At 49.0% G+C, this 24,330-nt stretch overlaps 1 protein-coding gene across 3 annotated transcripts; it reads left to right on the top strand.

Annotated features, from left to right (window-relative positions):
* The first annotated feature begins 504 nt into the window (after positions 1–504).
* OIT3 (oncoprotein induced transcript 3) lies at positions 505–22,685 on the top strand. Of its 3 annotated transcripts, XM_032694711.1 has the most exons (10): positions 2,966–3,224; positions 4,567–4,941; positions 5,352–5,462; positions 8,518–8,640; positions 11,449–11,571; positions 15,465–15,625; positions 16,230–16,645; positions 20,228–20,327; positions 21,705–21,812; positions 21,843–22,685. In XM_032694711.1, the coding sequence occupies exons 1-10, from the start codon at positions 3,152–3,154 to the stop codon at positions 21,915–21,917; spliced, it is 1,665 nt and encodes a 554-aa protein (XP_032550602.1). In that variant the 5' UTR covers positions 2,966–3,151; the 3' UTR covers positions 21,918–22,685. The 3 variants fall into 3 exon arrangements, with proteins under 3 accessions (XP_032550601.1, XP_032550602.1, XP_032550600.1); XM_032694710.1 differs by lacking the exon at positions 2,966–3,224 and adding an exon at positions 505–1,645 and having other exon boundaries at positions 21,705–22,685; XM_032694709.1 differs by having other exon boundaries at positions 2,967–3,224; positions 21,705–22,685.
* Positions 22,686–24,330: the final 1,645 nt, after the last annotated feature.

Genomic DNA, 24,330 nt, shown 5'->3' with positions numbered 1-24,330 from the left:
CAAAGTATAAATCCCTGTGGCTTGTTGCAGTACTCTCTGTTCAATTTTAGTTTCTCTTCTGGGAATTCACACGAGCACTGTTTAAGGGTTATCTGCCTTGATAGCTTTGTGTAGTGAATCTCTTCTCCTTTCCTGTTGTTGGAAAACCTTTTCTGGTACTGCACAGCTGTCAGCACAATAGAGCCACAAGGATTTTTTTATTTATTTTGGTGGGAGCGATGTCTGTAACTTATTTGGGGTTTTTTTGTCGTTCCTCAGAGTCGTTCACCACTGATAAAGGACTCCTGTGCTGGGTGGAGCAGAGGAGCAAATTGCACTTTGCTGCCAGGGACATATCCAGGCAGGGAAAGGCCATTGAGAACGCTCTGTAGTGTGCAGTCCCTATGAAGCAAACACCCAGCTCCTTGTCTTGTGCAAACTCAATGTGAAAATAACGGAGCTGCTTTTTTCCTGCTGGGATTTCAAGCTGGCTCGTCAACCTTGATGTCATTCCTTACTCCAGCCTGCTGCAGAAATGCAGGATGGGAAGGGAATGGGGAAATGCATCCCTTGCTTGACTGTGTGATTACTGTGGGCTTAGCTGCTCTCATTGCTGATGGAGATGTCTTATAGCAAGAGCTGATGGGAGGAGAGGGAAGATCCCTTTCCGCTTATTCACGTTGTCCTTGGTATCCCACTGCCAGCCGTGGTGCTGGGTTTGCTTTAGCAGAGAACACATTTCAGGGTGCTGCATCCAGAGCTTGTGGCTATCGCCTGCAGCTCAGCCTAGTTTGGTTTGAACCAGTAAGGAGAGGCTCTCAGTTACTGGGGTTTGCGTGGGACTTAATTCCTTAATTATGAATTTTTTGATTGTTGGTTTGGTTTTGTTTTTTAAAGTTGAGGAGGTTGTAAGACTGCTGCAGAAAAGGGTCTCTACTTGCCTTGTTTGATAACCTTGCTGCAATCAGGTTGTGTGACCAGGAGTGAAAAGGGAGCCTCGGAACAGCTTATTTCCCTGTGGGACACCAGTCTTTCACTTTGACTGATGTTCCCATTGTAGCTCTGCTCCAGGGGCTCCTCTGCAATCTCTGCTCGGAAGGATCAGTCTCCTCCTTTGGCCACCATTTCCTGCAGTTAAGGCTCTCTGGCCAGTGTTTTCTGCCTGGGGGAGCCATGGAGTCGTAGGACTTGTGGAAGGAGCAGAGATAACAAGCACCTATCTGTCCTTCTCTTCCATGCCTTCGGGATGTCCGGGTGTCCCTGGTTAGAACTCCTCTCCGGATGAGATAGCGGAGGTGTCGCTGTGGGGCAGTCAGGGCAGAAAACAATAGCAGGTCGAGTCCAAAAAACAACATTGACCAGTGAGTACATCTCTGCTGTCAGTCAGGGGCAGAGCTGCTCTGGGGAGGTCAAGGCTGGAGCTGTACCCCACATCCCCTCAGCTTCTTCCTCTGATAAACTTCTAGGAGAGCGACCACACTTGCTCTTCTGGAAGCTTGGAGTTGGGAGCTCCACTGAGAGGAAGGCTGCAAGAGCCACAGTGTGTGCGAGGGCTTTCAAGCCTCTGTTCCTTGAGCAGTGACTGCTCCTTGGCTGAGTGGGATGTTCCAGTACTCATTTTTCTGCATCTGCTTTGTCATCCAGCTCCAGCCAGTGTCTTCGATGGGTGAGTAAAGAGGCATTGCCTTGTTTCTGTTTGCCATCTGTAAAGGTTCATGCTGAGCCTTGATATTCTTAAGTGAAAGACTGGAAGATGGGAGAAATATTCTTTTTCTTTGAAGATGATGTAAAATCCTTTCCAGTTGGAAAGATCTTTCTGTCACAGAGCGTGAAGTCTCCTGTACTGGGAGAACCTCTCCTGCCAAGGCACTGTGGGATTTTCCTCTCCCTTTGGAGGACAGGCTCTATGAATAGCCATTATGCTACCTTTTCACCTGCTTCTTTGACAAATCTGAACTGAATTTAGTGTCATAATGCAGTGCTGCTCACTATTTTGTTTAGTTGTGCCGGAGCAGAGACCTCCAGTTACACAATCCACACAGGATTAATCTCTGCAGAATGGTGGGCTCACAAATGCTTGCTGGAGCCTGATTTGTCACCCAGTATATATGATCCCATGTCAGCTAGAGAACTGATGATATCGTCAAGATTACAAATGGAGAAGCTTTGCTTCATAGCTAATGCTTGTCAGGCTGAACTGCTCGGGCCACGCACGGAGTGTTGGGGAGGAAAAAGAATTGAGTCAAGAAAAATGAAAAACAGAGGGAGCTGGAGACAGTGATATGTCTTGTGCAAACCCCCAAGCTTTTGTTGGTTGGGGAGAGAAGACGAGAGGCTGATCAGTTTTTTTTCCTAAAAACTCCAATCAGTTTTCAGTACACTGTGCTACCAAGGGCTGCTGGTGTCTGCAGGGAGGTTGGCGTGGGGCAGCACTGGCACTGAGGATCTGCAGTGTTCCAAAGAGCACTGTCTGCTTATTCTGCTTGTTTACCTCCCCCTCACTCCCGCCAGAAGCTCTCAGAGGAATGAAGGATGTGAGGGAAGGCTACCTCAGTTCCCCTGATGTGCCTTCTTGCCAGCTCCCTTTGAGCTGCTGCACCTTCATCTCAGTAAATTTTGTCTTTAAATTATCTTCTGAATGTTTAGGACTCAACGTGCTCTCCCTAGATGAGTGTTTCCAGAGGCTGTCCACAGAGGATATTTCATAAAGTTAATTGCATGAAAGCTAATGAGGGTGTGTGTATTTTTAGTGCTGCCCAGTTGGGAAGCTGACAGGGCATTCCCACTTCACCTCATTTGGCTTTGAACAGCATGAAAACCTTTTCATCTTAGTCAGTGACTCACCCTAAGGCCACACCAAATCCTCTGGTGGAAAACCAAGGGAGTTACATTGAGGGAAGCCCCGGGGGAAGCTCTGTTTGGGACACATCTTTTCCTTTTGGGAAAAGTCAAGCGGGCTTTTGGAGGATGGGATTTCCAGCACTGCTGCTGTCTGCGGGTAAGGGCAGGCAAGGAGAGGTGGGTGAAATGGAGAGCTCCCGAGGGATCTCCTCAGGATTCCCTGCTGCCTTCCCCTCTCTGCTGCTCAGGAGAGCTGGGCTGGTTGTGGTGGCGGTGAATCAGCTCCTCTGCCTGTTTTTGAACTGTGAGATTCCCTTCCTAACCCAGATCCATGCTCTGCTCTGCAGCACTCCTCATTGTGGCAGCTGCTCCTGCATTTTATGCTGGATTTGAGGCCGAACAAGGTGTGTCTGTGGCTGAGGAAGGTGCAAGGGTGCTCATCGAGAGAGATGCTATATTTATGAGATAATTGTACAGCATTTCATGTTTGTGGGACAGATATTTACAGAGGGCACAGCTAAATAAGGGTGACTTGAAGTCCATTCTCTGAAGCACTTTGAAGTTTCCACTTTAAAATCAGTGGAGCAAATCAAAATAATGAACCAGGAAGGTTTGTATCCAGAAATTCTAACAGAAATAGTATAATGTTCCTCCCCCCACCCAAATTGCATCACCCTATTGTTAAACAAAACAAAACAGGACAGTTTTAGACCTTAAAAGGAAATGTGCTGTGGGAAGTAGAGGCTATTCCAGTCTGAGATGCATTTAATCAGAATGATTGGTTGTATTAACCTAATTTTAGGAAATAGTAATCAATTTTCCCTACTCAGGACAGGATTAGCATTCATTTTGCTTAATAGGGAATAGCCTGTCATGGGTAAGTAGTGCTTAATCAGGTATTAAATGTAAGGGAAGATGGAACCTCTGGACTTTCAGTGAGGAAACTGCCAAATCAGGGTTAATTAGGAGAAGACTGAAAATGTAATGAACACTTGAAATCTTTATTTCTGTTCTCCCTATGGAACACTTATGTTTTAAGTGTTTGCAGAAGGTTCAGAAAGGCCTCTGAAAAGGGACACGCTCCTCGAGGACTGCATGATCACACAGGGTTTGTGGCCTTGGAAGCAACACAACTGTGTCAAGAGTTGAACATTTTGCTCTCCAGAAGGTCCCGATTCAGACCTTCATGCCCTCTAGATTTTAAGATAATAAATAAAAAGGTATGACAGCTCAACTGTGAGGGCTGACACCAGCTGTGGGTGGGTTTTAAAAGAGACTGCATAACTTGTTTGAAGTATATTCCTTTGCTCCAAGGCATCTGGGAGAGTTACCAGTGACTTCAGGAGGGGCTTGCAGGTGCTCAGTTAGGACTTGAACAAAGGCTGGATATCCTAGACTAGATCCAGTGCTCCCAGGTTGTATTTCCCATGGCAAAATCACTACCTGGCCCCCAGATTTGCTTATATATATATTTTTTTTTTTTCTCCTGTCAGCAAAGCAGCAAGTCAGGCTGTTGCATAATGTTGTAAGAGTTCTGGAAGGTCTTGGAAGAACAAGTAAATTTAAGCTGAGCTGTCAGAATTTTCCACAAGACAGTCAGCTTCCTGGTGTCGCCGTGTCTCCCTGGGGATCTCTATTATGGTGATTCTGTTAAGTCAGGGACAGAAAAGGAAATTATTTTGCGTTGTTTACGATTCTCAGTCGGTTTGATATCTACCAGCTGTTCTCTCTTGCTGCCTGCCCCAGCCCTGGACCCCTGCTCTGCCTACATCAGCCTCAACGAGCCCTGGAGGAACACGGATCACCACATCAACGGCTCCCAGGGGCAGCCGACGTGCGACAGCCAGATCGACGGGGAGTGGTACCGCTTCACGGGCATGGCGGGCGACGCCATGCCCACCTTCTGCATCCCCGAGAACCACTGCGGCACCCACGCTCCCATCTGGATGAACGGCAGCCACCCGCGGGAGCAGGACGGCGTCGTCCCGCGCCAGGCCTGCGCCAGCTTCAACGGCAACTGCTGCCTCTGGAACACCACCATCGACGTCAAGGCCTGCCCGGGCGGCTACTACGTGTACCACCTCTCCAAGCCCAGCGTGTGCTTCCACGCCTACTGCGGCCGTAAGTAGCTCCCTTTTCCAAACCCCCTTCGTCCCCGGTGCCGGGCTTCGGGCTTTGCCACCCGTCAGGTGTGGGTGGTGGCCTGTCCGTGTGGGATCCACGAGGCGGTTCCACCCGCTGCGTTCCGCCGGCGGGAATTTTCCGTGGCTGACCCGGCCCGCGGTGATTTGGTGCTCTCCGTGGGCGCCGTGGTTTGTCTTGGCTCGCTGCCAAAGTCAAAATTTGCATCTCTGACGTGCAGTAATTAAAGCAGATTGTTTCTCAGCAGCTTCAGCGGTTCGTCTTTCCCAACGTGGGCCGGGTCTGGAACTGCTGGGCTGCTCCCAGGGTGGGAAGCTGATGGGACAAATGTGGTTATTTTTGTTGCATGCTCAGCACTTTGTGCTGACGGTGTTCTTGTTATGCCCTAGATTTTTATGACATCTGTGATGTGGTGGATTGCCAGGGCCCCTGCCTGGACACCAGTGACTGCACCTGCTCCCCGGGGACAACACTAGGACCTGATGGACAGACATGCCTTGGTAAGGGTGGGAATAACCTGTGCTTTCTTTCCCTTTGTTTTATTGCTCACTTGTCGACCCATTGCCTTACAAAGCAGTGCAAAACGTGAAGTATTCTAAGAGTTTTCTCCCTTGCTGCCTAGAATAGGTCTATGATTCTGTCAGTGATTCCAAGAGACATCCCATGACTGAATCCATTCTGGTGGCCCTGGAGCTCCGTGTGTACGGAGACTAGATTTGCTTTCTGAAGGCAGCAGCTGCACTGCCAGTAGCAGAGTCTCTTTGCAAGATTGTGGTACAGTCTCCCTGTGGTATTCAGAAAATGCTGTGCAGCCTGTCGTTAGATGCTCTGTTGAATGCCTCTTTCCCCCCCAAAAAAAGTTTTGCTGGCTGGTGTAAGGCTGCACACTAAGCTCCACCATATTCCTGCCCTTTGGGGACATTGTCCGTGGCCTGGTCCTTGAGGAGAGCCAAAGGACAGTAAGTCCCATCACAGCTGCAGTGGTTTTAGGCAGCATGACAGGGGGGTGTTCAGGGGGTTGGCATTTGGTGACAGAGACTGGCATGGCCAGAAGGGAGGTGGAGGGCTGTGAGTGAGAGCAGAGTGGGGAATGTGGGCTTTAGGGATTTGGAAGGGAATCCTCATGGACCTCCGAGGAGAGGATGGCTGTGGTCATGTGCGTGGTGCTGGGAGGAGAGCACCTGGACTGGGAGGTCAGGGAGAAGATGATCTGTGGGGGAAAGCAAAGAGCTGGGAAGAGGTGGCCCTTGGGGAGCTGCAGAACCTTGTTGGTGGATAAGAAGAGGTGAGGTGGAGGGAGGAGGAAGGGGTGCCAGTGTATGGGGGAGGTGGGATCTCATCTGTGTCTCTATGGCCTGATTTGGTGGTGAAGCTGAAAGCAGGGTTGGTCCAGGAGGCTGTGTGGCAGATCAGCCTCTTCCATACCGACTACAGCTGACAAAGCAGGAGTAGGTGGTTTCTTCACACCCCTCCTGTCCGTGAGCATTGGGGTAGGGGCCACAGTCATCCCAGTGGAGAGAGCAGCCTGGCCCTGCTACAGAGTTACTCTGGCTCACACTGATTCTGTGGAAGGGTTTTGCTTAAGCAGCTCCACATCTCTGCAGCCAAGTAGGCTGACTTAGCTCTCTCAGGTAATTAAAAGCATTTATTGGCTGCTTCTGTTCAAGACTTGCAGTCACAGAAGTGCCCTTGACAAGCACCAGCACTCAATAAAAGTGTGGCAGGCTCAGAGGAAAGGATTTCCTGCAGCAGGGAGGCTCGTAGGAGCCTGAACCTGTCTGTGTGTGCTGCAGCTGCCTTCACCCCTCCATGGCCAGGCTGGGCAGGATTTCTGCACTGCTGCTTCTCCCTGGGATTCCCAGATGGCACAACAGCTCAGCTGGAATGATCACACTGGGTCACCAGCCTGCAGCCTCTCTTGTGTGGCTCACTCATCTCTCTAATGACTTTTTCTTGCGCTGAGTAATTGTGCAATCACATCTCTCAGAGCAGCTGTGCCAGCCTTCCAGAGAAACTAAATAAATCCCTATTAGCCTTTCCTAAGTGGAGAATATGCTTCTTTTCCCAGCTCCTCCTAAAAAGGGGGGCTGATGCTGCTGCAGTAATGCAGCAGAGAGGCTGTGGCTGCCCCATCAAGGGGCAGGTTGGACGGGGCTTGGAGCAACTGGGCTGGTGGAAGGTGTCCCTGCCCATGGCAGGGTGCAATGAGATGGGCTTTAGGGACCCTTCCAACCCAAACCATTCCATGAATGTTAAACAGCTCTGTGCACCTCCCTGTGCTTCTCAATACATTACATGCTTTGAATCCCAGAGTAGAACTGCTGATCCTCAGTTACATTTTCATTTGCAAACTCAGTGGTTAGGTAAGGTCTTGGACTTCCCCTCACACATCCACCAACTCGGCGCATTGCCTTTGACCTCGTGAATACTTGGATCCATGTCCTACTAAGCCATGGATAAAATCAGCTCAGTGCTCTCCCAGTCCAGTCTCGAGACAACCAGAAGTGTCCCAGAAGTGCTGGTTGTCACTGGTGTGGAAGAGCAGGGACAGATCTGTGTGCTGTAGAACCTGAGGGATGGGCAAGGGGGATTGCTGGGTACAGCCCTTGACCACGACAAGCTCTAGGCCCTTCTAACAGCACCTCTGTGCCTTTGCCAGTTAGCCCTTTCCCTCGTCACCTTCTGTTTTTAAGCAGCTTTAGTTTTATTTTTAGAAGGGAAAGTGTGGAGCCTGTCACATGTGTGAAAAGCAGAGTGTCTGTGTGTCTCCTGGACATGCTTCTTGCCTCCCAAAGCGGGGTAGCAGCCAATTCTTTGGCTAAAAATATTCAATTCACGTCGCTTGTGGAAGGAGACACCAGCACCAGCTGCAAGCTGTGGGCACTGTGAGTGTGTGGGACTACTGATACCTAAGAAAGCACCTCTCTGACCTGTCTCTTAAAATGATACCTTTCTTTTTTTTCTTAATTTAAGCTTCTGACATCTAGTAAATGCCAACTTCTAAGCTGTTTTGATAGAACCTTGATTGATAACCTCAGCATGCTGGCCTGCCTAAGAGAAATTGTTAGTTTTGTGGCTCAGGAATAGCAATGTCTGTCCCTTCCTCTGATTCACTTTTTGCACGCAAAGATGAAATCAGGTTGAAGAACAAGAATCTCAGAGAAAAAGTACCTTTCAAAAAAAAAAGTAAAGCAGACAGACACGGAGAAACTTTAGCCTTTCAAACAGGATTAGCAGAAGTTTTCAGAGCTTTACCAAGAGATTCAAAAGCTGCTGTCAGAGAGATTACTCATTACATTCCAGAGTTCAAGAAGTGTTCGGACAGCGCTCTCAGGGCACATGGTTGGGTTGTTGGGTTGTCCTGTGCAGGGCTTGGAGTTGGACTTGACAATCCTTGTGGGTCCCTTCCAGTTCAAGATGTCCTGTGATATGATCTCTGCTGCCCTGATCCCGTTCAGGAGGCCAGGAAAGCCAGTCTGAGCAGTGCTCCCACGTGCCACCTGTGTGTTTACTGAGGGCACGTTCTGACAGTGGTTTGGGGTGTTTTTTTTTCAGATGAAAATGAGTGTGAGCAGAACAACGGCGGCTGCAGTGAGTTCTGTGTGAACCTGAAGAACTCGTACCGCTGCGAGTGCGGGGTCGGGCGCACGCTGGGCAGCGATGGCAGAACCTGTGAAGGTGAGGCTTCAGCTGCCACAGGGACAGCATGAATCATTCCCTCTCCCTTGCAGCACTGCTTCTCTCCTGGCTCCTTGCAGCTGGGATTAAATGTCACTCATATCACCTCTGTGCTTGCCAGTGGGGTTGTTCCTAAAATATCCTTCTAAGCAAGCAGAGAGAAGTCTCCTTGTGTTCTCCCTTCCTCATTCACTTGTGTTTATCTCCATGGAGAAAGGCAGCGGTGGATCTGGAAGACTGGTTGTCCACACGGAACTGGTTATTGCTAGAGTTGGCTCTGGAGATTTGGAGGGGGGGCAGATTTAGCATTGGCAGCTGACTCTAGGTATGGGGTAATGTCATGACATTAGACTAGAGCATGAGCATCACTTTAGCCTCCTGGGGCAGAGACTGAGGAGAGGGGTGCCAGCGTGTGAACAGAAGCTAGATTTGAGATTTGGGCTGCATTTTGGCTGTTTGGTGTCTGTGAGTGGTTAGCTGTGGGCTCAGCTGCTACAGCTCCTTCCCAGGGGTGGCACAGCCCGGCTGAAAACCCTTGATGAGTTTAGACTGGTGGCTTAAAGACCAAATGGTAGGTTTGATCTGTTGTCACTAACAGTGTACAGACATCTCTGGGGCAGAAATAGGCAAACCCAGCAAAAATAGACTTGTGCCTGATGTTTTCTGTGGTGAGCTGTGAAGAGCTCTGTGCCCCCTCCAAAGCAAAGCTGCTGCGTGGTGTGTTCACAGATACTGTGGGGCCTCAGACAAGAAAAACAGCTGCAGATGTGCCTCACTTTTCAGCTGCCCAGAAGAGCTCAATCTGCTCCCTGAGCTGTGTTAGCAAAACATCACTCATGCAGGCAGTGACACTGCCCTGGGGAATGCTGTGCAGAGAGCTCCTGAAGTCCTTGTCACATCATGTGGGGCCAAAAATGGTCTGTGAGCTTTGTCCCTTCCACATCCAGCTCTGAGCTGGTAGGGGGTCACGTAAACCAGCTGTGCAGTTTTTATTCCTGACACTCTTCTGACAGGGCTGGAATAGTCTGTCTGGAAACTTGTTTGTTTGTGCTGTTCCCAATGTTGGCTTTTAGGGCCTTTGATATATCATTTAATTTCCCCTTCTTCAAGAAGGATGGTGCTTTTCACGAGTTTAACACTGCTGCTGGGGATTTTTACAGTCTTGTTAGTGAGTTTTATTTCTAAGGATGTGCCCTCAGCTTTGTGAGCCCTTAGAGGATGTGATTTACTTGTGAGCCACCTCACAGCTGTCGCTAAAAAGAACAAATGCAAGAGATTTAGTTTAATTACACGAGCTGCTGAGGCTGAGTAGGGTTAAAAGTACCATATTCCATTATGATGCTATACCCATTACTTTGACTCATATGGAGTGTTCAGGCTCTTGTTTTCCATGCATTGTATAGGGGTCAGTGTGGGATTTCCATTCTTTTCTTTACATTTCAGTGAAAACCACACAGTCATTTCTGATGGCAGTCTCGAGGAGAAATATTTTGTATTTATGATTTGTTTATCTCATGTGCTATTGTTTCAGTGAGAACAGTAGTACTCGTCTAGCATACTCATCCCAAAGGGTTAAAAAAAATCAAGCAGTGAAAATTATTTCCAAAAAAATCATGACCCTGTTATTTTCTTTATGATAGGAAGCCAACAAGAGCTGGAAATGGCCTTACTTTCCTTAGGTTTTCAAATGTTCAGAATGTATCTGGATGACCTCTCTGGCTCTTTTCTGTGGCTGTAGTAGCCACGAATGTTTTACACAAAAACTCAGGTCCTCAGAGAGTTGCCTCACCTGAATGGATAAGATGTAAGACATGACACATCCAACAATTAGCTGTGCTGCTCTCTCTCCTCTGCTCTTGACAATGGGGGAAAATTAGGAAGGGAATGAACTTTACACTGTGAACTTGTGTCATTCTGTCCCTGAGCCAACCTCAAAGCCTTAGAACTCCCAAACCAGCAGAATTCCTGCTAAAGAAACTCCTACGAGCAGAGTTTCATCCTCACCCTACAGAGGGGTTGAAGGAATCTGGTACAGCCGCCCCCCTCACAGCTGGGAAACCCAGGGGGAATGAGCACATCATCTTTTCTCTGGTGTTCCCTGCTGGAAATTGGAGCTGACTCCCTGCAGGGCTGTCCTCCCCAGGGCAGCTCCCCTGCAAAGCTCAGGGCTGTCATTCTGCTGGTGATGAAGGGAGGGAGTGGGGTAGAACTTTTAAGAGGATTTTCCTCCCACCTTTTTGAAGTAAGAAACAACATAAAAATTTAGTTTAAGAGGATGTCTCAGGAGAGACAAACAACAAGGGCATGTAGTGACAGGACAAGGGGGAATGGTTTTAAACTGACAGAGGGCAGGTTTAGATGGGATACTGGGAAGAAATTCTTCCCTGTGAGGGTGGTGAGGGCCTGGCACAGGTTGTCCTGAGAAGTTGTGGCTGCTCCATCCCTGGAAGTGTCCAAGGCCAAGCTGGATGGAGCTTGGAGCGACCTGGGATAGTGGAAGGTGTGAAACAAAATGGTCTTTAAGGTCCCTTCTTACCCAGGCCATTCTATGATCCTTAAAGGGCCAAGGTGCAGATTGCCTACTCAGTGGGATTTAATTTGCTAAGCTTTTTCACAGAATTCCTTGTCAACCTCATGGTGAAATGACAAACCCAGGAAACTGTACAATTAAAAAGAGGGTTTCCACTGCATTTTCTTGGAAGCAAGCTCTGCCTGTGCTGCTGCCTTGGAGCTGTGTTGGCCATAGTCTGGGTTGGTCAGGGGTACGTTGGGGCCCTCAGGGTGTGCTGACTTTCCTTTCTCTCCCAGAAATTGAAGGCTGTCACAACAACAACGGAGGCTGCAGCCATACCTGTATTGAAGTGGAAGACACCTACCAGTGTGAATGTCCAAGGGGACTTGTTCTATCAGAAGACAACCACACTTGCCAAGGTAGGTCAACAAAATCTCCCCAGCAGTCTCTGTCCCCCAGAAGTACGTGTGAAGGAACTTTTCTTCTTGGTTTTGTTGTCTTCTCTTAGTCTGTCCTTTCCGGTTTGATTAGTGGAGCTTTGTCATTAATGACAGATCATCCAGAACTGAGAGCCTGAAGGCATTACTCTTTTAACCAGGCAGGAGAACAGCCACAGGGCCCTCCTGGGTGCCTCTTGCATCACAGGTGGTTTTGGCAGAATTCACTTACAATTAAGATTGCATAATATCTCCTGTTGTACTGCTCTGCTTCAGCTCTGTGTGCCTCTGATGCTGTAGAACTGACATTTTCCATGCTTCAAACTTGAAAATTTTAGCTCAAGTGGTTCAGCCACTTCCAACAATGGGGTTAGAGAGGCATGTTTTCTCCGAGTATCTCAGTAGCCATTCCAGTGAGCATTCCTTGAAGCAGGGCACTAGCTTTGATACAGAGTGTTCCTGCTGTCCCTTGGAAAAGTGCCTGGGATACATCCTTGTATAGAGGCAAGGACAGCATTATCCTTGGAAAACCTTCCATGTGAACTTTACACAGGGAGCCTTCCTGCTGACTCACTTGCACCTATGGCACGCACATGGAATGAACAGGTTCCATGTTTTGGGATGGGATTTCCTTTACAAATACATCCCAAGCTACCAGGAGTCTGGTGTCTCCTGGTGTGCTCGGAGAACCTCTTGCAGTCTGATGTGTCACAGGGTGCCCAGACACCAGCTGGAGGGACAGATCCAGGCTTGACAGGGGCCAACAGGGCAGGTGTGCCTCAGAGAGGAACTTGGAATGGTCCTGCTTGATGGAATTTCTGCTTTTTTTGAAGCCTTTTAGAAGTGCAGGGCTCCCAAGGGTGAGCACTGCACACTTGGGATCCCACAGTGCTGCTGGGGGAGGTGGAGGTGGCATTTCCAAGAGCTGTGACTACATTCACTGATTGAAGGTCTGATGGATGGGTACAGAGCAATGATTTTCAGTCCTGGCTCTCTGAGGCAACCCCAGCAGGGTTGGGAGCCCTGGATTTCCCAACCAGTGTTCCTCCTGCTTGTGAGGCTGCTTACTGAGAGCAGCAGCACTGCTGGGGCCGGGCAGGGCTGGGGGTGCAGCATCTCATGGAGTGGAATTGCTTGTTCCTCTGCATGTCATGGATTTATGTCCCTGTGCACTGGTCTGCAGTTCTGAGCAGATATGGAGCTGTACCACACAAATTTTTGTGAGATCTAATCAGGTTTATATTGGTTCAATTAACAGTGCAGGGCAGGCATGGTTGCCCGAAGCAATTGGCTCTGCAGCCTCTCCACCCTCCCCTGCACTGTCTCTGCGTTCAGAACAAACATTAATAATCTTCCACAGAAACCACAGTCTTGGCTACAATTTTTCCACAAAGATACCAGCCAGCAAAACACTTGGAATTTTGCAGCCCATCCTAGTACCCCACATCTTTTGAAGTGCAGGGGGAAATGCTTTTCCTCCCCCCTCCTCTGCCCAAGCTTATTGTGCCTGTGGGCAGGGGTACGACACTGTAAGTGGTGTATAGCAGTGGGTCAGGGAATCTGTTCTGCTGGGCAGTCTGTGCAGAAGGAGAACCTCTGCTCCAAGCAGCTGCACTTTGGAAGGCCGAGGAAGGAACCAGAGGCTGGAACATGGTGCCAACAACAGCAGACAGCGAAAATGAGCATTGGGCTCACCACAGAAGCTTCCTGCCTGGGTCAAGTGTTGGTGCAAAGCAGAGTTTAAAGTGGAAATGAGGAGGCTTTCCCAGTACTCACAGGTGATCTGTGGTGTATGAGGGTGAAGAACTGAAATGTTTGATTGGCACAGCCTGGATGAGGCTCTCAGGAGCAGGACATGGATGCTGACAGCAAGTCAGGAGGGTGCAAAGCTGGCATCAGCTCTCTGAACGGATGCCAGAGGTTGGGAATAAAAGTGGGTTCCTTGGCATCAGGATAACTCATTTCTGCTGGGCATCTCAGTCCTGGCAGTCGAGACCTCACTGCTTACCCTGGAATAACATGTTGTCTGCACACCTTGTCATCTCCTTTGCAGCTCCCCTGTCCTGGGGGAACGAGCCTGCTCAGAGCTGAACCCCGCTGAGGCACCGGCTCTGCTCGCAGCACCACTGACAAATTGGTAGAACTGAAACACTGCTCTCAGCACTGGTTACTCTTCCCTGGACAAATGTCTGGGGTGGTTTGAATTGCATTACCAGCTCCTCTGACATGGTCAGTATGAGGAGTTTCCCACAGTGTTTTCCCAAAGAGCCAGGATTTGTCTTGATTCACCAGTGGATCTGCCCGCAGGTTTCCTTCACTTGTTTCTGTGTGTGCACACAGGTCCTGCAGTGCCAGAGCATGGGGGCAGTGGGGTCTTCTTTCTCCTCCTTTGTGCCAATCAAAGACATGCAGAAACAGAGATATCCTTAACCAAACTGGTCCTGAACTCAGGAAAATTGCAGCTGGGGTACGAACTGTCTTGCCCTGAACTTCACCTGTATAAAATAAAAGCATGACATTTTCTTATTTATCAAGGAGTCACTAGGACAGTGAGGCTTTATATCCAGATTGAGCCCATCAGTTCTCTGAAGGATGTTCCTCTGTGTGCATTGTGCTGTGTTCCAAAGTCTCTTTGTCTCCTCCTGAGCTTTGCCATCCGACGTGCTCCGTTATTCCCACTGCCGATGGAGGGGAAGTTAAGGTAGTTGTTAATTCTTTAAGCTTCTGTTCTAACCCAACAATGTCATTATGGGAACATATTGCTGTGGGCACTCTGCATACATTTTAGCATATCACCTTGAAAAGATCAAGTTTTTATTAGAAGTCCTCCCTGCAGGTGTAGAGGCTGCTACAAATACCTTGGCTGGAACAGGAGAATTTTTTTAAGGGGAGTAAAAGGCATGTCTTAGCAGTGTGCCTTGTAGCCAAGATCCAGAATCCTAAATTACGTAATTAATGACCAAAGTTAAGGGAAAACAGGTCATATGAATGTCAAGGACTGAGACTGTAATTTTGGCAAAAAGCTTGGGCAGCTAGTAGATTTGCAAAAAGTTTTGTCGTGGGATTTTAAAATATAGTAAAGGGAAATACTTTAAGGGGATTGTTTTTCTGGCAACAGTACACTTGTCCTGTCTCCCAAGGAGTATATATATAGCAATTACTTTTTTATTGCAGATTATTCTCTCTTCTTTCCTTTTTCCTTTTGCCCAAGCTGTATGTTTTCTGCCGCTTCTTATGTAATGGAATGGTAATTTAAAAAAATTCACATGGAGATCTGTATTAAAAATTCAGAGATTGGAAGGAGGTGGGAATGAGTGAGATAATTGGGTTTGTTTGTCAGAGCTGGGTTTATTGCTTATAAAAATATTATTATGGCATTTTGAGGTGCTTCCATTTTAGCTCGGTATCTATATGGAATTACTCTGCCTTGTTTTGATGTGTTCTGGATTTGATGTAAAATCTGATTAAGGGTCTTAAAAAATGGCTTTGCCTGGGGTGTTGTGAATTTCATATCCATATCTGGCAAAGGCTCTTCCCAGGACATAGATAGCAGTGCAAGAGATATCAATCAAACCTGTGCTGAGTATTAAGTGAAGCTGGAAATGCTGCACAGCCAAGTTTCTGCTTCAAGTGCAGTAGTGATTGTCTTCATTGTCTTCTGAGGCCTCGCTGTGGCTGGAGAATTCGGGGCCGTGGTAGTTCAGGTTTGTGTCGTGTAGGTAGGAATGCAAGAGAGGCAGTTCCTGTGGGGAGATAGTAATGATAAATGCTGCACAGGATTCCCCTTTTTTCCCCAATAATAACTGGTACAGCCCTTCCCCAGCTCTCTGGTAGCTTTGTAGTGCAGACTGTTATTATGGAGACTTCTCTTGCAGTTCCAGTGCTGTGCAAGTCGAGTTCTATCGAGGTGAACATCCCAAAGGACCTGGTTGGAGGCCTGGACCTTTCCCTCATCAACACGTCGTGCAAAGGCGTCTCCAACGGCACTCACGTCAACATCCATTTCTCCCTGAAGTCCTGTGGTACTGTCGTAGATGTATGTACTGTACCTACTGCCCTGGCTCTTGGGATCTCTGCATTTGGGGACTTGGCTGTGGCTTCCTTGGGGAATAGGGTTGGTTTAGCTGTACTGCCAGAGCAGTTTCCTGTGTTGCTGTGCAGCTGGTCTCTGAGTAGACCCGGGCTGACATCCCAAAGTAGGAGAGCTTGTTCCACCTCGCCTCCAGTGGTGTGTCTGTCAGCGTGGGTGCTGCTTTCTGCTCACCTGGTGCGTCACAGAGGGAGCTTCACTGTCACACCAGCACAAGTGCTGTCACTCCCCACCCTCCTGTTGAGACAGATTCTGGTCTCCTCTTCCAAAAATTAAACTGGCAGCTGGTCAGGAAACAGAGAGCCCATCTTAGCAGATGGGTGGCACTGGAAGCCAATTCCTCAGCACACTGCAGGAGTGCAGTGCATCACAGCCAACAGCAAACTGAGCACTTGGTTGATAAGTGAGGGTGAACATCATTCCGGTTGCAGCGTATAAATTCACAGAGCTGTGCCTTCCGTGGCTTCTCTGGGTGTCCTGAACAAAGTCAACCCAGAGAGGTCCTTCTCAGTGATCTCCCCTTTCCCTTCGACACCTCTCTTTGCTGCAGGTAATAGATGACAAGATCATTGCCACCAACCTGGTGACTGGCCTGCCGAAGCAGACCCCGGGCAGCAATGGGGACATCATCGTGCGCACCAGCAAGCTGCTGATCCCGGTGACCTGCGAGTTCCCGCGCCGCTACACCATCTCCGAGGCCTACGTGCCCAACCTCAAGAACTCGCCCCTGGAAATCATGAGCCGCAACCAGGGCATCTTCCCTTTCACCCTGGAGATCTTCAAAGACAAAGACTTTGATGAACCCTATAGGGGGGCTCCTCCCACCCTCAAGCTTCGGGACTCGCTGTACTTTGGGATTGAGCCCTTGGTGCACGTCAGTGGACTAGAGACACTTGTAGAGAGCTGCTTCGCCACTCCCACCTCCAAAATCGATGAGATCCTCAAGTACTACCTGATTCAAGATGGGTGAGTTCACTGTTCCCTCTCTTGCTGGCTGTTGGATGGGAATTGGCAGTGGGGCTGAGTTGTCTTGTCTGTGTGAGGCAGGAAACACTATCCCTTCTCCACAGCAGTGGTCCCAGCAATCACCAGCAGCCATCAAGCTGAAACCACCTCTTCCATCAAAAGTAATTGGGAGAAACTGTGGGAGACAGTGAAAGAGGTTACTCAGAGTGCAGCCTTTACAGGCCATATTTCCCTGCAACTAACCTTGTGGATAATTGAGTTGGCTCCTGTAGAAAAGATTCTCTTTCCTGATATCCTCTCCCTGCCAGCCACAGACTGCCAAACCAATGGGCAGAACCCCCTGATGGCCATGTGCTGCTGCCAGGCAGCTGCTGCAGCAACTGGAGCAAGTTTCTTAATTTTCTCATAATGGCCTTCTTGCAACATGAGCCAGAAGACTACATGGCTGATCCTAGTTGAAGCTCCAGGAGCATCCCTCTCTCTGATGTCAGTGCAGCAAACTTAGGGTCCCTCAGATTGGCTGTAATTTTCTGGGGGTTAGTGATCTTTGCAGGATATGCTAAAAACAATTCTGTGTGGATCTGTGGGTTCTCTGTAGTGGGTTTTGCATCAAAGGTTTGGGGAGCACTGCTGGGGGCTCAGCTGTGGCTCCTAAGATGATCCCTGTTTTCAGACACTTCTCTGGGTGCCAAAATGACTGTGCCAGGCTACAGCATTGCTGTGGAGTGTTTGCATGCAGGAGCTTAACCAGACAGTGCTGTGGAAATGTCACAGTCTACTGTTCCTCTAGGGAGGGAAGTTCAGTCCAGGGAATATCTAAGACATACCTGCAGTGTTGTAGCCTGGCAGTCAAGATACTGTGCTTGTGTAAGCCCTGTGTGTTGTCTGCCAGACCATCTAATGAGGACAACAATTATTTCCTCAGCTGACCAGGCTAAATCACCCACCCTTACAGCTGGTGATGACAAGTCCTGTGTCGTTGTCTCACAGCAAAAGGGTCCTGCAGTGTAAAGTACCCAGAAATTCTCTTCATCTCCCAATGAAGGATTCAGCTCTCCTTCCATCCTAGGCTGCAGTCCTTCTGTGCCTGACATTTCTGGGCTTTATGAGCAGATTTGTAATGGGAGAATTGATTTTATTGACTCCCTGCCTTGGCTCTTCCCGTGGACCCTTCACAGAGTCAAGGCTCCAAACATTCATTAATTTCTCCTCGTGAGTGATGGGATTCAAAACAGCAAACAAAACCTGAGCCAGATGGAGAAGGGAGAAGGCAGCAAATGTCATGCCTTAAATTCCCCCCAGCACTAGCTGGAGGATTTACTGCACCGGCAGCCCCTTGGTACCTGCAGAGGGCATTGAAACCTCACCGAAGGGAAAAGTGGGCTGGAGCCTCATCCAGCCTGCTCCTCTCTCCAGCCTCACTGCAGGCCCCAGTGTCCCCAGACTCACCACCCCCGTGGGCTGGGCTGCAGTTAAACTGCTCACTAATGATGTGCTATCGAACTAATTGGGGTTCTTTGTCTCTCTCTGTGCTTGCAGCGATTCAAAAGTAAAATTAGCCGAATAAATACTCTGCTGAGTTGTCCCTGCTCCAGATAGTTCTGTAATAACCCAGATTCCTTCCAGCAACCCAGCCCCAAAAGCCCAGGGCAATAAAGATGGGATTTTTAAATCAGTTCGATTATGTAGGATCAGACCTGCAGGAGTTAACTGCAGCTTCCGGAGGGAAGCACTGTTCAAATTTGAGGGGATTTACCTTGGACTTAGAGATGGGGAAATTCTCTCTACTGCTTCCTTCCCTGCCTTCTCCAGTCAGCAAGAGGTGGGAGCCGCCTTCTGTGGGACTCCAGCCTTCTCCCCGTGCTGATGTGACCACGCTGGAAACCAGGATTTTTCCAGATCCCTCCCCTGTAGTACCCTGCACTGCTGCTAGCCCAGCCAACCCCAGAGCAGCTCTCCTGCTTCTGATCTGTTCTTCCTCTCTCTGAAAGCAGAATGCAGCCAAAGGCACTGACCAAAGGCCCAGGTGATCAGTGTTGAAGCTCTCTGGGGCACCCCGAGCGAGGTCTTGTCACGCAGGGCAGTGTGCTGGGGTCAGGAGCTGTGCTTTAGCTGTGCACCACGGAGTGAAGGGAGTTCCACTGCAAGGCTCACCTCGGTTACACCTCGAGCTGCCCCTCATTTGTAGGCTGAGGTGGATATTTTATTCTCCAAGCCCTCCTTTCTACCTTAGAACCCCCCAGTAAATGGGTCAGAGCACAGCTCCCGTGGCAGCTGCCAGCCTGCTTCCTGAACTTAAAGCACAGTATGCACAGAAAAGCATTATTTTCCCTGTATCCTGACCAGGCTCACCCATTTTCCTTCCTTACCTGTGCTCCCTGTCCTTCCCTACCTCTACAAGGTGGGAGACAGGGTCTGGGAGTTTCCTAGGAGAGTGGATTAGGGTATGGCCCCACACAAAATGCAAAAGGGCTTGTCCCCATGACTCAGGAGGTTTCTGAACTGGTTTTGTCCATATATCCCTGATTCTTCCTTGATGTTCTCCCATCTCCCTAACCCCAAACCAGTATGTTTCCTGCCACCAGTGTGGCAAACCTTTGGAGAACTTGAGGTTTAGGAGTCGGTTTGAGCCAATGTCCAAGAATCATCACAGCTGATGTGCTCACAAATGAGGACAGCCCTAGGAGTTGACTTCACAGCCCAAAGCTTGGCCAGTCACCCATGAGAAGTCATTCCTTACCATCAGATGCCTTCAGGAATACTACTCTTAACAGCAGTTTTATCCTAAACAACTGTGAGTGTGTTTGGCCTCAGGGGGGAGGAATCTGTCCAGTTTTGTAGATGCACAGTGGTGATTTATCAGCTCCCTGGGGATGGGTTTTGTGTTTGCCTCCAGGGAAGTGCTGCAGACAGGGATATCCCTTCAGGCCGTGGAGAAATAGTGGGGAAAATAATGCTGGGATCAGAGCAGTGCCTAGTGCTCCCAGGAGCGTGTGCTGCTCTCCTGTACGGAGAGCATGATCATATATTGCTAGTGACGGAAAAATTGAAATTATTAATTTAATGCAGTGAGTTTGAGCTGTCTGACCAAGTCCAGCAGGAAGAAATATGTAAATGATACAAAGCAAAGCAAATCTGTTTTCTTTTGCTTTCATCATCTGTGATATTTTAGTGATGTGTGTACAGGCTTCATTTTAAGCATAATTTATGTGCATATATATGTGTACACAGAAAGTACATAACACATTCAACAGTGTATAACACTGCAGACTGTTGCACAGGAAGGTGAAACGAGGACAGACTTGCCTGCAGCTCTCTGGCAGTCCCTCTCTGAGGGGACTGGCCCACGTCCTGCCAGCTCTCTGCTGCTGAGCTGTCCTTTGTCTGGAGATGCTATTAGCATTGCTGTTGTTTTCCCCCATCGTTCTGAATTTTCTCCTGTGGCCAAAGAGGAAGTAGCAGGGATGGTAGCTTAGCTTGAGAGAGCCAAGCCCTCCTTTCCTTTCTCTGGTTAAGGAGGCTGGAATGTCTTTTTCCACTTCTGGGAAAGCCATTAAAAACCTGTCCCTCTGCTTCCCTCAGCTGCGTGTCCGATGACTCCGTGAAGCAGTACACGTCAAAGGACCATCTTGCCAAGCATTTCCAGGTTCCTGTGTTCAAGTTTGTGGGCAAAGACAACAGGGTAAGCTCAAAACTCAGCTCTCAGGTGATTGCATCAGCTCTGATCTGACCAAGGAATCTCAGCACGAGGTTGGCTGTGTGAGAGTGCAAAGGGGAGGAATGGCTAGCCCAAGGCAGGTGCTGCTGGGCCTGTTCCAGCAGTTGTGTCTTTCAGGAGCCTGACACAGGTGCTTTGGGACAGACTGATAAAAACAACTAAAATTAAGTTGTGGAGCATCAATACCATAGCAGACTAAAATCATTGTTGTGTCCAAGGTGGTCTTAGTGGACCCCCGTATGCTGGGCGAGAAGGTGTTCCCAGTCACCAGGCACATTTTGCAGTGTCCTGTCTTCAAAACAGGACAGTCTGTAGTTTGGAATCTCTTCAACCTAGTGTCTTCTCTAGCTCTTGGGAGTACAAATGCCGGGATTCCACATGCAAGGTCACCATCCTGTTCAGTTCAGTGTGAAACCCGGCCGTCCAGTGAAACCCAGTGGCACTCTGGGGCAGAAGCTCAGTAGTGAGAGGGCAGTTGAAGGATAATCCCATTTCCCTAATGCAAAGAGCTTTCCTTTTCTGTGCTGGAATAAACTGGGTCTTCCAGTCATTGTTATGCTCAACCAACACTGCCTACTCCATAAGGTATAAAGCTGCTGCTCCAGCTACCAGAGAGCCCCGTCAGGGTGAAAACAAACGAGATCTTCCAAAATTCAGGAATTTTTCTTGGCCGTTTTATTGCCGCTGCTGTCTCCACCCTGCATCCTCCCAGCCTGAGCCATGGATTCTGCTTCAAACCACACCATTGATCGTGTATTTGTGACTGCTGCTTGCAGGGATCTTGCTTCTTCTCCTTGTCATGTATGGGGCAGGGAGCAGCAACCCTGAGCTGTGCAGGATAACAAGGCAGCTGTCTCTCTGCTCTTTGCATTCTCCTCCTTCCCTCAGCCCTTCATCACCCAGCGTTTTCCTCCTTTTCCCCTCAGATTCTTAGCTTTATGTTTTCTCAGCCCACTTCAAATCCTCTTGCATGTTTCTCTCAGCCCATCTCTGTGTGAGGCTTCACGTGTTCTTGACCTGCTCCCTGCCGTGCAGCTGCTGCCAGTCCATGCAAGTTCTTCCGAGCTTATTCCTGGCGTTTTCATCCCTTCTTCTGGAGGATCATTTCACGCCTTCCTATCCCCTGTGTGTGCACCCTTGGCTCACAGACAGATGCTCCGAGATCTCAGCCGGGCGCCGCTGGAGCGGCCGGTTTGGCTGCGGGTGGTGATGGTGGATACAGACCCTGTCGGTGCAGGGACAGAAGTGACTGTGCCATGGCAGTGGTGTGGCTCGTGCTGTGCCAGCAGTGCCAGCGATTCCCAGAGCACTGACCCCGTCCTGCTGTGTCCCCACCCCCAGGAGGTGTTCCTGCACTGCCGCATCCTGGTGTGCGGGGCCCTGGACGAGACCTCCCGCTGCGCCCAGGGCTGCCGGAGACGCGCACGCAGGGCGGCCGAGGAGGAGGAGGAGGAGAAGGGATCTGTTCGTGTGGCAGAGGAGGAGAAGGGATCTGTTCGTGTGGCAAACCACGTCCTGACAGGGGGCCCCATCAGAATCGACTTTGACGACTGATACCCACCCTCTGGAACAGCATCTCTGCCTGAGACCGGCCTTCCTTATCAGTGCCTTCCTTATCAGTGCCTTCCTTATCAGTGCCTTCTGCCATGGCTGTTTGAGAAACAAGGGGTATTTGGCAAAGCCCCACTTGCACCTCAGGACTCATTTCCCTGACCCTGTGATGATTATTTGTGAGTGTTTTGGACACCCGGACTGCAGAATGGTTTGGTTTTACCTGCATTTCTTCCCAGCAATCCTTTGGCTGGAGGGACCCTGTTGCTTTGCAGGCCTGAAGCGTTTCCCAGCTTTGTCTTTCCCTACATCCACCTACAGGCTCCAGGACTGTTCGTCCTTGGCTAAACAAATGTTATCCAAGGCCTTCTTGCATCAGACAGTACAAATAGTATCGTAGCTGAACGTGTTTGCTGTGCAGTTCTGTGAGCGATGCTGAAGCTTCTGGGTGACTGTTAATAAAAACAAGTATAAAATATTCTATCTCATCATTTGTAAATTCCCTGGAGCTGTACAATTGTCGTTACAGGCAGCTAAAGCTCAGCTCTATCACAGGCACATTTAAATGTTATTTTAAAGAGTGAAAGGTATTTAATAAGATTTGATTTTTTAGTGTCTTTTGATAATTGCATGCAGTTTAATAGTGTTTCCGCCTATATTTAGTGTATCATTATTTTTCTCCCTCTTCTCCCACCACCAAAAATGCCTTTGCGAAGTGCTCTGGCACCTTGATTGTAAGAGAAGCACCATTAAACATCTCTGAACACCCCCCTCCCAGGCGTGCTGCTACCAAGTGTTTGTTTGGAACTTGTGACGCTTGGTCCGGTGAAGAGAGACCGTGGCTCCAATGAAGAGATTAGAGGAATGCACGGTAATTATTTACAGCTATCACTTGTAATGTGGGCAGTTCTCAGGACAGGGCTGTCCCCTGGTGACAGGAGACACCAGGCAGCCTTGTTCAAGTGACTGTGGCTGGAGACACAAGGACTGGTGGCTGGTGGTTGTCAGGAATCTCTTGGGGCTGTCAAGCTCCTTCCAAAGAAAACATAACGGATGATCAGCTCGGTCTCCTCTGGGCTTCATTCAGGAGCGGGAGCGCTGCGAGGTGAAGGATTGGGGATGTGGGGTGAAAGGAAGGAGGCCCAGTGAGCAGTGAAGGACAAGGGAGAGGCAGGAACAAGGATGAGAGAGGAAGGATCCGTCTCCAACACCAGCTGTGGCACTGCAGTGCGTTCCTGAGGTTTTCTGCAGGAGGCTTCTCCATGTGCAGCTCCATCCTGCGTGTCTGGAGGTCTGCTGGAAGGCCCCTATCTTTCATTACCTGTGTTCTGCTTTGGTTGAAGGCAGCCAAATTACTGCAAAAAAGATTTGTTGCTGCTTTCAAATGGATGGGGAGCCTGTTTAAAGGGATCATTTAGAAGGGAGTCACAAATTACCTCAGCAATATTCCATTTCACAGATTTATTTGTTCTGGCAAGTGAGATTCCAGTGAGGAATGGGCATTTAATGGGCTGAGAGTTTCATGACTTTTCTAAATGGCTTCATGGCTGCTTTTCCAATCTGGGAATATGTGTGTATTTTAGAGTAAATCATCATTTCTGTGATGATAAGTAGGTATAAGTGGAAAGACACTGTTCCTGTGTTATCTAGCCATATGTGAAAGAAAAAGAGAGGAAAAAAACCTCCTCCTAGGATTGCTGTTCTGCTGATTCACATCTGCATTAGGACCACACGGGTAGTTTCTTCCTTTCACTTCTTTGTTCAGGCAGCCCTTGCTATATATACTTGTTTTGATAAAACAAGTGCTGGGAAATTAAATTAATGATCTGGGGCCTTCTGGAGAGGGAACTGGTGTTGTTTATTCATGTGAAAGGGATGTGGGGGAGTGATGGAGGGAGAGGTTCCTTTCCTGGCTTATTTCAGTTATTGTGCACGTTATTTAGCTCTTCCTGGCAAGTTCATGTGAAGCAGCTTTTCTGCTCTGCAGCTCTTTAGCTGAGAAATCCGGATTGGGGTATCCAAGGTGTCTATGGCTTGGAATATCCACGTATAAACACCTGTTTACCTGAGGTCCTAGTGCCTGCTTTTATGCCCCCAGTGGAAACAGAGATTACTGTCTGTGGAGGGCCCATTGGCTGAATGGCTTGAAGTCAGCAGGAGGTGAAAAATAATCCTGCCAAGACACGAAGTCCACGAGAAGCCACGGGGTGAGCACAGTGTCATCTTCCTGTCGAGAGCAGAGTGGGAGCGAAGGTGACCCAATGTTTTGTGCATTGTCCTGGAGAATCCTGTGATCAGCTGCTTCCAGGGCCGTACACCACTGGATAGCAGTGTGGAGGGGAAGCAATTTTTGGTTTTAATGCAGTTTTACTGGAGTTCATGCACTGGTTTTCTCCTACATGGGATTATCTGATGG

This window comes from Chiroxiphia lanceolata, chromosome 8, assembly GCF_009829145.1.
Source record: "Chiroxiphia lanceolata isolate bChiLan1 chromosome 8, bChiLan1.pri, whole genome shotgun sequence".
NCBI lineage: Eukaryota > Metazoa > Chordata > Aves > Passeriformes > Pipridae > Chiroxiphia > Chiroxiphia lanceolata.
Note: the sequence above shows the minus strand (reverse complement) of the source record. Positions and strands in the feature narration are given on the sequence as shown.